We start from the raw sequence: 11,650 nt of genomic DNA, 5'->3' as shown, positions 1-11,650 counted from the left end.
TAAGCTTCTATGCGTATGAATTGACTATGATAACAGGCCCGTGGCAAGGCTAAAACAACTGAGGGGGCTCAGCAAAATGGTTAAACAAAACTACCCCCCCTCTCCCCCCATCACCCCCAAAAACCAAGACTGATTAGGGAGTTTAAGATGCAACAAGAACACACACACACACAAAAAATAAACAGAAAAAAAGTAGATTTCGTAAGTAAAACAATAACTTTGCACCTGCATCACACGTTTTGGTACATTTTTTTTGCCGTTTCTTTTACGTGGACTACCATGTGAAGTTTCCTAATTTTACGTTTAAAGGAGGACGTAAACAAACGACAACAAATTTTTCTTCCTCTTTTAAAATTTGGCTTGAACTGGGCAGTAAGAATCCGACTGTCGGAGAATTTTTCTCTGGCTCTTGAGAGGACATATTTGTGTGTCTTTCGACAACGCGCGAACACTAAATTGTTATACCCTAAGGAGGTCTAAGGACATTTGTATTGCTATAAATGAGCGGATGCCTTAAAAAACATTTTAAGGCTTAAGATTGGTTGATTTCGATCCATTTTGGTTCTTATTTATGATTCACAAGGTAGGAGTACCTTTGTTGTTGTTGTATATATAAAAACAAACTGTTAGCGAAGCGGAAACTGAAAGGTAGTAAACACATTTTTAAAGGGCTATCTCTAAAACAGGGAATGGGGAACGGGGAACGGGGAATCTCTAAAATAGGGAATCTCTAAAAGGAGGAATCTCTAAACGGGGGAATCTCTAAAATAGGGAATCTCTAAAAGGGGGAATCTCTAGAACAGGGAATTTCTAAAATAGGGAATCTCTAAAAGGGGGAATTTCAAAAAAGAGGAATCTCTAAACGGGAGAATCTATCAACAAACTGGATAAATCTATGAACTTTTTAGAAGTGGAGTTTTTCCTACTAAGAGACATTTACAGCATTTGCCAACAACCAATAATATTATTGACAGTTGTTGTCTTGATTACTAGATATATAAGATAAAAATAAATTGCTGTCGTCGCTTGGCGCAATATCTTCGGTAGGGGTGGTCTAAAAAATTTACGCCAATCGATACCAAGGGGCCACATACAGCAAGAGAAATCGAATTTTCTATAGCATCTTACTGCACAGTAAAGATGAAAGTGCAATCTTGAATCTCTGAATAAGCCGTAGACTCAAAATGACTGGAACTGGAACTGGGCCTGGCATCTGTAACACGGGTTGACCATCATTAACTGGACTAGACAGACGTCTTTACGCCTGCATAAAGCTTATCTAGTGATCAGTTCAAAAATGCCAATTGTGAAATTCGCGTTGTTTGCGTTACGATTGATCCATCAGCCCGAATGGCCTTAAAACGATGTCTAATAAAAAAGCCCTTTCTTATGTCTAAAACTAACCAATTTCCTTTTATGCCTTTCGAAAGTTGCAACAAACGCCCTCAATGTTTTTCAAGAAAAAAAAGGTTTCAGTGGTCAAGGAAAATATTCACCCTATCTATGATGTTATCACTCAGGTACCAGACATGCTTTCCTCCCTGGGATAAAGACATGTCTGACGTAGGCCGGAAGCCACCCAAATTGCAAATGCTAAATATGTTTTCATTGTGTCTGGCTGGTTACGTTTCATGGTGTAATTAACAAGACTAGTAATGAGAATATAAGGTTTAATAGCGACTGCTTTTTTATACCAAAAAGACAAATTCTCTTAAAGTAGTACCAAATGGCGGGAAATGGCTGCAAGAACGTGTTAAGGTCCAACTCCAACACCAACCAGTTCTTCAGCAGATTGATTTATTGCAACATAAATCAGACGAATTACCTCCAGGAGGCCCGAGCAGTTCTGAAGCAGTGAGTAGTCAGTACAACATTGCGGTGCCATCTTTTCCTCTTCAAAGCAACACTCAGTATAGCGCCAACCATATTTCCTCCGTGCATCATTTGCCTATTCAGAACGGAGCATTTCTCAGACAAGCTGAAGCACAGATTCCCCCTTTTAGATTCCCTATTTTAGAGATTCCCCCTTTAAGAGATTCCCTATTTTAGAGATTCCCCCTTTTAGAGATTCCTTATTTTAGAGATTCCCCCTTTTAGAGATTCCCTATTTTAGAGATTCCCCCGTTTAGGGATTCCCCCTTTTAGAGATTCCCTATTTTAGAGATTCCCCCTTTTAAAGATTCCCTATTTTAGAGATTCCCCGTTCCCGTTCCCTGTTTTAGAGATAGGCATTTTTAAAGGGCTGTGAAAAGGCGTTTGCAGCGTCAGAGTTTAAAACTGATTGCTGCACATTAATTTGGTTTAATTATTTATTTTTTGGCAAACTGTTTTGTAACTTCCACAAATTCTGGGGGGGGCTCAAGCCCCTCCTGCCCCTTCCCCTGCTACGGACCTGTATAATACACAAGCTATAAAATGTACACTGTAAGCTACTGTACCTCCCTTAGGTAGATGTTAACCAGGGGGACCCAACGGATCGTTCGCTAAAGTATCTGTTCGGAAGGCCCTTAATGCCCTACAATTTTCTAAAGGGAATTTTCACCTCGAACTTTCGTGATATGGGAAAAGGAAAGAAGACCTTAGGTTTTCAGGAAAGGGACAAACGATGCCCTAGTAATTTCGAAAAGACTCAAGTTCCCCTAGAATGACCGAACAGATAAAAATATTATAGCACGGCCTGAAATGAACATACAGAGCTTTCAAGGCACTCCAGATAGCCTGAAATAGCGTTTCAAAGGATCTGAGAGAAAACTGTCGTTGAGTGCCCCTGGTTAACCTCCTGTAGGTGGATGTTATGAATTGGTAATAAATGAAATGAAGCTCAGGTCAACGATTAGAAAAGCTCCTGCAAGATTGTAGGTTTTAATGCTTGCAAATAAGCTTTCTATGCGTACGATTGTGCCAGTATAACACATACGATACAAACGTGGAGCTACAAAACGTACCTGGATGTTTATACTTGAGCAAATCTTGACTGTTTTCAAAGTTCCACGTTTCTTCCACAAATCGAGCGTAAAATCTTTTAGATGCGCAGACGCCGAGAAACGAAAGTAGAAAGAACTCTGTATTCTACCATAACGAGACCTAATAAACGTCCGAAGTCTTTATTTCACCGACGTCGTCCAAAAGAGTGGGGGGGGACAGGGGGGTCAGAACCTCCCGCCTCCCGTACCTTTGCCTCCCGCCTCCCGCCCTTTTTCGCGTTTCTCCCGTCCCCTAGTAAATTAGAAGGCTTTAAAACCCGTATTAGTCATAGAGCTGTACCAGGACGTACCATTCGTCGTAGGCCGTTCATTTTTCATTTTTTTACTATATTTATTTTGATTAACGTTAGCATTATTGATAGGTTTTGTACTCTGAGTTAATGAAATTTTGACTAACATAAAGACTTTTGCTCTTGAGCCATCGTAGCTTGATCAGATATAAAATACAAACAGCGGTGATAAACATAATAAACTTGCGCATTTTATGTAACTTGACGTTTCATATTCCACGTCAAGCTAAAATGCGCAAGTTTATTATCTTTATCACCGCTGTTTGTATTTAATTTTTGACTAACATGTTCGTCTTGTTTGACGGTTTAACCATTCTTTCAGTGTCAACAGTCTTAGTCCATCGTGCAGTGTAGTAGTTGTTGCATTTCTTAATTATTCATTTGTTGGGATCATGTAATTCAAATAGGGACATGGCGAGCTGGCAGCCAAACGCCCCAGTTAGAGTTCAGTACGTCTGCCTAATTCTTGGCGCTGTATTGCGGATCCATCGCATTTACTTGATACACTAATTATAATCTTGATATCTTTCTCGATATCCTTACTCCCTAAAACTGCGTAAAAAAAATTGCTTTTAGTTCGGGAAAAGGTAAAATGAAACTTTAGGACCTACTTTCAATCCAAGTTTTAAATCTCTGGGTTACTGGTGGTGAATTCTAAGCTCGTTGCTACTGCTCTGAGGAAAAAATTACTGCATTAAATGCAAAAAAGCGTTCGAAATTAGGCAAACTGTTCATCAAAAAGAAGTCTTCATCAATGTGCCGAGGAGGCGGCACTGATCTCCTGCTACTCCTAATCCTACACCTTTTTTCTATAAAGTCGTTCCTGGTTGCTTCCCGTGCTGTTTGGCTGCCTATTGTGATAGGAATCGATTTTGCCTTGTCCAAAACGAAAAACAGCGTCGTGAAACGAACCACTCCACACTCTCCACGTGCTCATTGAAACAGCATTCTATTCGCAAATTCCCATACACCATGCAGCAAAATCTTTAGTACGGTCCGATTGGCGGTCATTGGGAGCTAACTCCCAAGAAGGTCGTCCATGCCCCAGATTTCTCACTACCGTACTGAAAGATACTAAGAACTACTAAAATGGTCTTTGACGACATTGAATTTTTTTTTATATCTCTGATACTAAATTTACAAGACGCGTATGCTCACCTCTTTTGAGACTACTAACAACTTGCGCGGCACTCACACATGTGTTTACATGCCACGCTTGACATTTCATGAGCTATGACGTAACACAATGAAAGGGTTTACAATTTCACCGGAAGCAACCCTGTTTATCGCCTGAGCACGAATTTTTGTGTGCCCTTGGATATAAAATATTGTGTAAAGCCTCGGAGGACGCTAAATGGAGGACAAATAACATTGTAAAACATTGTTGGGTTCTTTTTTTGATAGTATTCTAACGCATTAATAAGTAAAGAAATTCACTGCTTTGTATTGCTCTCCCGCTTCCCGTCCTCTTAGAACTCCCGCCTCCCGCCCTTTCCTCTCCCGTCTCCCGTACCCCTCCCGCCCCCTATTCTCCCGGGCTCCCGCCCCCCTGTCCCCCCCCACAAAAGAGAGCGAATGCAGGTCAATTTCCGGTATAATCGGATCTCGGATCGTGACTGCTCCGATCCGAAGAATAACCCGATGACGTCACCTCCCCTAGGCCGATGTTATGTTTTCGCAAAGAACTGAAAACGTAGTGAACCGCCATCTTGTCTAGGTGTGTTCTCGGATCTCTCGTCAGTACATGACAGGTAAGCGTACGACAAAGTGGAACAGCGGCGTGTGATTTACTCTCTTTAGCGTCGTTTTTAACTTTCAAACAACCCTAGATTCAATATCCACTTCAATCTTTCAATGAAGATGGGTCTAGATCTTAGTGTTTTGTAAAAGCTCGAGATCATGCAGGCGTCGCCTTGGAAATTATTTTAAATTTAAAAGGTTAAGCTTACATGCAGTGAGATTGTTGCTTGAACTTGATAATCTTACTGTTAACTTAATGAACACGTTTAACATTGCTATTAACAACTTCTTTGGATAAACTTTAACTGAAGGTACCTCCGTGACTCTGATAAATCGTGTTGAAAATTAATGAGGCACGCTATGTCGATGGACACATGCAAATTAAGCCTCAGCTTAATTTTATTGAAATTTAGCGGAAAGAAAGTCTTGTTAAGTCCCATGTTTTGGTGTAAGCTGATCAAAAGATCAATCATTTCTTCTTGGATGGTAATTTTTGATGACGCAGTTACAGACGCCACCTGATCTGCATAGCTAGGCACGCGTGGCTTAGCCTGCCTAATAAGTCTCTAAAGCGTGTTCTAATTCTATGCACGTGAATAATCATTATCGTCTATAAGGATTGATGTGAAAAATTTGGGTCAATTTGTTTTTGGTCTCAAAGGCACTCTCTAGTAAAAGGAAGACTCAATTAAATTTTTTTTTTTTTTTTTGTAAGTGTAGATACATTATCAGGGAAATCTTAATTTTCAGAGTGAAAAAGTTGATAAGGTCGACTTATAGAGTCTGGAAAATATGGTATTCTTAATCTCAGAAGGACTTTTCTGAAAACTATGTAAGCCGAGAAGGGACTTCAGACTTCAGAGTTCAGACTTTTGACTTCAGACTTCAGACGCGTACACTTCGTACACTTCAGACTCACATGCTGACACTTCTGTCGGTGGAAACAATTTGCATTGCAGAGGTTACGTCTTTAGTGTTATCTTTGCTAGCCCACTGCTATGTTTCAGTGAATAAAGATTCTTCAGTTACAACTCGCTTTTAACCACTTTATTTAAAACATGCAATTGTCGTGTTTGGTGAACATTTCCTCTGGTATTATAGGTTGTTTCATTTCATTATTCTTCTACACGTGTTATGTCCATCGTTGTATCGAAATTACCCAGAATGCAACTCGGACGGCAAAGGGGAAATCACGGGCTTTGAAAAGTGGCTTGAATCAAATGGCTGATGTTCGAAGAGCTGTACGCGTGAGAGGCAAAATTGGAGATAAATGCTTAGTCATGAGATTAAAGTTTGCTGTCATGAAGGAATTTTGGTTTTAAAATGAGATTTTGAATTAAAAAATTGGAAGCAAAGATGTGTGTTTTTAGCTTTCCTGGATGCCGCAGAAAACGGGCATTTTTGGTTTTGCTTGAAAATAAATGTTGATATGGAACGGCAAACGGAGGATAAACTCAGTTTATTTGCTCTTAAAGCCTAAAACACTTACTAATTAACACTATTAGTAGACCATAATAACCAGATTTCTGGATTTGAGAACGTGGCCAATCTTGAAAGTGGTAGCCTCTAAAACGGCGAGATTAGTCGCCTTTGGCGGTGAAAGGGTTAAAGTACAACGATGGTCATGCACTCAGAGAGGTTTAGCTGTACTGGGTACTAATGCTCTGACAATTTATTTTTGAGACAAAACTTTAAATAAATATACTATTACAGTCAATCCACATCCATGTGACCGGTATTGTTGAAATTTGAACAGAGTTTTGGAATTTACACGTCAGTTTTGAACATCACCAATGAGATTTCAGAGTTCCCGTAGAAATTTCCCTAGTTTATTGACTGTATAAAGCTATGAATTTTTCTTAACATTACAGCATTAAGTATTTCAAGAATAGTAATAATTTTATTGTTTTCCAAGTAGTTTGAATCTTTTTGTTTTTTTCAGTTAATGCTTCTTTCTTGGAAAGTTTTCAGAGAAATGTTCAACATTGCATTCAAATGCCAGACATTACCAAGAGGAGTTTGAATATTCATTTCATACCTGGAAATACAGTCTTGTAACACGTGATGTGGATTGACTGTAATGATTGATTTGAGAAACCTCAGCTCATTTCGAATTGCCATCCCACGTTTGACGACAGTCTTGCTGTGCACTAACATTGAGTTTGAGTTTGTTCTTCTCTTGATTTTTTTTAGCAAAATTCCAGTGCATCTGTCTGTTCATGACTATGTTAAAGTGTTGGTATGTGTGTACTTAGAGCCTTGGAGGAGCTGGATTTGGTAAGTTGTAACATTGATATCAGCAATTTCACTTTCTATCAGCTGACGGTGATGTTTCAGCAATATATTTCCTGTGAGTTCAATGTTATTGTAAAGATGATAGGGAAGCCTGAATTACAACTATATACAAGCAAAGCATTTGACCCTTAGATTTGTAAAGAAGAAATTAAAGTTAACAACCGCATTACTAAGTAGAGGTTAGGTGCCTGAGACATCCAGGAGCTTCCACTGTTGGCAGCCAGCTCCTGGATAAAGACCGCTCCCATGGCTGGCAAATCCTGGCAACCCAACCAAGAGCCCCCAAATTAATTAAAATTAAATCATTAATTTTTTTTTCAATTTTGTCATATTTCCTATTTTTATTTTGATTGATTAACTGTTTGATGGATTGTTAAATAACTTAGTACCCCTCTCTTAAAAGAAGTTAATGTTTTTAACAGTGACGTCAAGAACTGAAGATGGCACCACTGCGTGACCCACCAGAGGTGGATGTTCGTCTCTTAAAGGACAAGAATCTTCCCAAGAGATCAGTGTATTGGCTACATGTGGAACTACCCATCGATGTTTTGTTACTAACAGCGACAGACTGTGCATTTTTAGCTTGCCTTTCTCATTTGAATGCTGGTTTCTTTAGAAGTTATCACAAAGCACTTGGTCCTGTTTACTTTGGAGATATTGGTGGCAATGAGATGAGGCATAAAGTTGCAGTAATTAAATGTGGAAAGGGTTCCTCCAGCATTCAAGGACCTGTAATTATAGTACCAACTGCCGTGAAGATGTTACGACCCAAAGCTGTGTTCAGTGTGGGTTTCTGTAGTGCCTTAGATGACAAAAAATTGAAGCTGGGAGACATTGTTGTCACACAAAAGTTTATAACCTATGCCCTTAGCGTGGATGAAATCAAAGAATATGGCATTGGTTTTCCTTCAAACAAGCATCTTGCAAAACTAGTACAGAATGCAAATGAAGGCTGGAAGGCACCTTTGAAAGACCCAGGAAAACTAGAGGTAGAGGTGCACTGGGATGGTGTGTTCCTGAGCGGCCCAGAAGAAGTTGATAACAAGGAAAGATGTGATCAGCTCATCAAACGATTTCCCCAAGCAGTTGCAAGTGAATTGGAAGGCGAAGGTAAGGGTTTGTCTGGTTTAATGCCTATGTCGCAAATGGAGGTTGGGTGCCCAGGAGCCAGGGGCTGGTACCACCAACCCAAACCCAGGTAGGTAGAACACCCCATTAGCCTGCCCTATCCACAACCCAGCCACAAGCCCCGCCCGCAACCCAGCCCCAACCCTAGCACCCGCCACACTGAGACTAGAAGCTCAGTGGAAAAATAATAAGTATATAAGACAAAGAACTAACCCTAACCAACCCCCAACACCAATCCCAAACAATAACAACAAGTTTACCGGGAGGGAAAGAAAAGCCCAGCAATAAACTTATAACCACGCCACGAAAAACGCTGAGTAGAGTAAATTTCTAAGCATGTGCAAATTAAAGGAGCACGCTTAAACCACAAGAGAATACTGCTGGCCATGCAACTGCCCGCAGACCTGAACCAGGCCCAAACAGTAATGTAACAACAAACGCCCAAACGCTAATGTGGCACCAGTGCTCAAACTATACGCCAACAAGATGCCCTTAACCCTTTGACTCCTGTCGTGTTGCCATGGTTTTCGCATAAATTACCTTTTTCCTAGAACGCTTTTACTCAATTAAATGCGCAGTAGATAAATAAATATTCTTGGCTTCCAAAATTAACTGCATATTAAACTGGAATGATTAAACAAATGTTTTCCGATGTAAAATAATAAGGTTACCGATTAATCATTTGCCGAAAAACACACTTGAATGCAAAAATTGCTAAAATTCACGGCATGTTGATGAAAACCTTTGGCATATCAAATTTCAACCCGCTTATGCAAATTGCCCTTGATTACGCATCTGTTTCTTCTCAAACGAATATATGAATTGACAAAGACTCAAAAATCAACAAAGAGCTTATCCAACAAAACTTTTTATTCAAATAAACGATATATTTACTATTAGAGGCAAAAAACTTTCAGTTTTTTTGCGTGCGTGCAAACACGCATGTAAAATTTGAAGACGCTCCGTGTTTGTACAAGGCGATCACTCGCAGTAAATTCGGGCACGTTTGCGATGAAAATTACAGAAGTTACAGAATTCTGGTTCAAATCATCACTTAAACTATTTGTAAAAAGCAAATCCACATCGGAAAACATCATTTACCATGTTGTCACCATTGTCCTGGTCTTATAAACTCCGTTTGAAGCCCGCAGTTTGGTTTTAACTTTTGAGGCATATTTCGGTAGCGGCGTGGAAATATAAGAGATCACAACGCGAAACGGCTTTTCGCTGTTTTTTAACGCCTCCAAGTTCTCTTTTTTGACAGTAGATTATTGTTCACGGCTATTCCTTTCCATTGTGAGCTTAAAAATGATGTACTTGCTTTAAAAGATGAAAAAAACATGTCTTGAAACTTCAGGACCGATTCATGCGCGGCACCATTTTGTAATTTTGCTCAGCTCCATGCGGTAGGTTCAGAAGGATCCTTTCCCCTACCCCCTAAAATGCCTTAAAATATGCGCAAAAGACAGATTCTGATTGGTTTATCATTCTACTAGCTATTGTGACCTTTTCAGGACGAAAAAAACTCCAGGAGGGGAGGGAGAACGTATCGAGTTTCACGTGCGGAGCATGCGCGAGGGACAGCCGGTTTTGGCCAGTGTAGGAGTCAATGGGTTAATCGGCATTACACGGAATGCTAATATAGCCCCATTACTTCTAATAAGATGAAATTTAGAGATACAGTTTTTTCGCTTATTTTTATAGTCAACTGTATCCTCCCTTCGCAATTGAAATAATTGCATGGTTTTATTCAGAGAGACTACGTGATATTTTATCGTTGTGTTACTGGGAATCATACCAGGAATAACTCTGCAATAACGTCATGACCCCGCTGAACTGGTCTGGCTTCCTTCGCTTTGAATTATTCGATCTGTTTGTAAAAGCGTAGTTTCTTCGCTGTGAACTCTCCCAATTTCCACCGTTTCAACTTTCGAGTACTACCTAGAAGTTATTATTTCGATTTACCGCTTGAAAAACGTTTGTTTTCTTTCTGAAAACGGCAGATCAGAGTCTTAAATTCAGACATGTGGCCGCCATTGAACGAATACAACTTTTCCAAATGATGATTTGCTTTGACGTCACTCAAGTCGTAGATGAGTGGCGGTCCCCTCTCTCGTGATATACGCGCCGATAATGGATTTTGATTGGGCCGCTTTTGTTCAAGACAATCAAAACAATAGATCCCTTCTGGGAGAGGGAAGAATTTAATCTAGGTTTAATAAATAAATCAAATGATGATTTGACGTCACACAGGAAGGGATGAGTGGGTCCCCTCTCTCGTGATATGTTCCTGAAAAATAGATTTTGATTGGGCCGCTTCTGTTGAAGACAATCAGAACAATAGATCCCGACTAGGGGAGGACATATTTTTAATGCATAAATTAATGTGGCGATTTGTGGCTACCATGAAGAAAAAAAAGATACCCGACCCCAACCTAGACACGGCCTGCCCTGCGGGCATTCTGTGTAATTAACGCCACGCTACTAAGGAGTAAACCTGCTCCAAGTCGTTAACTAAGTTAAATTACATTTAACCCTATTTAAGTTTCAAAAGAGAAGACATGTGATGAATGGTCTAAGTCATCATGGTTCAAATTCATAGCTCAAATGAATTGTTTGTCCCACCATTGTTAAGCATGTACATTGTACAATGTATGTGTTGGCGGGATGTTTCAACCAATAAAGTGCTGATTTTAATCAGGTGATGGTGTCAACTGTTGCACCTTAAACATTGAAACATGCAAACAACACCTAGGCTACAGAGTGGTGAGACAAGCAGTTTATTTGAGCTGGCTTGTGGTCCTATGGCTTGTACATTTTTGTAACTTCAATTTGCAGACTGATTTAGTATTGTCTCGCAAATAATGGATATTCTATAATTAGGATGGCAGTTTCACTTAGTGCTGGTATGGGCAGACTGATTGTTATTTCGTTCGTCAGAGTTTCAAATACAAGTTAAGTTCAAGTTAGAGTTACAGTGAAATATACATACAATCTTAAATATGTTGCAGAATTTGTGAATAATTCTAATGGCTTTATCATGTAGGCTCTAGATTTCTGCACACGTGGAAGCTGAACTTTGTTGCCCCATTGCCATCTAATGCAGGGAATGATGTTTTCCTGGGCATGAAATGTCGTGTAGAGCATACATGTACATGTAGCTTTTTCCTTTTGGCTTCTTCCTGGATAACTGACAAGCCTTACTCCATGGCA

General features: G+C 39.8%; 1 protein-coding gene across 17 annotated transcripts in view; it reads left to right on the top strand.

The window, feature by feature from the left end:
• The first annotated feature begins 1,368 nt into the window (after positions 1 to 1,368).
• Positions 1,369 to 11,650, top strand: part of LOC146466007 (uncharacterized) — an 82,778-nt gene continuing 72,496 nt past the window's right edge. For 8 of the 17 annotated variants that reach the window (XM_085127903.1, XM_085127900.1, XM_085127899.1 and 5 more), the window contains exons 1-3: positions 4,852 to 5,025; positions 7,208 to 7,291; positions 7,732 to 8,419. In XM_085127903.1, the coding sequence (XP_084984029.1) occupies positions 7,750 to 8,419 (670 nt within the window). In that variant the 5' untranslated portion in view covers positions 4,852 to 5,025; positions 7,208 to 7,291; positions 7,732 to 7,749. Of the gene's footprint in view, positions 1,855 to 4,850; positions 5,026 to 7,207; positions 7,292 to 7,731; positions 8,420 to 11,650 lie in introns of those variants that run through there. The other 9 variants (XM_085127911.1, XM_085127910.1, XM_085127908.1 and 6 more) reach the window with 4 other exon arrangements.

This window comes from Pavona decussata, unplaced genomic scaffold, assembly GCF_977016875.1.
Source record: "Pavona decussata unplaced genomic scaffold, jaPavDecu1.1 SCAFFOLD_154, whole genome shotgun sequence".
In the NCBI taxonomy this organism is placed as follows: domain Eukaryota; kingdom Metazoa; phylum Cnidaria; class Anthozoa; order Scleractinia; family Agariciidae; genus Pavona; species Pavona decussata.
Note: the sequence above shows the minus strand (reverse complement) of the source record. Positions and strands in the feature narration are given on the sequence as shown.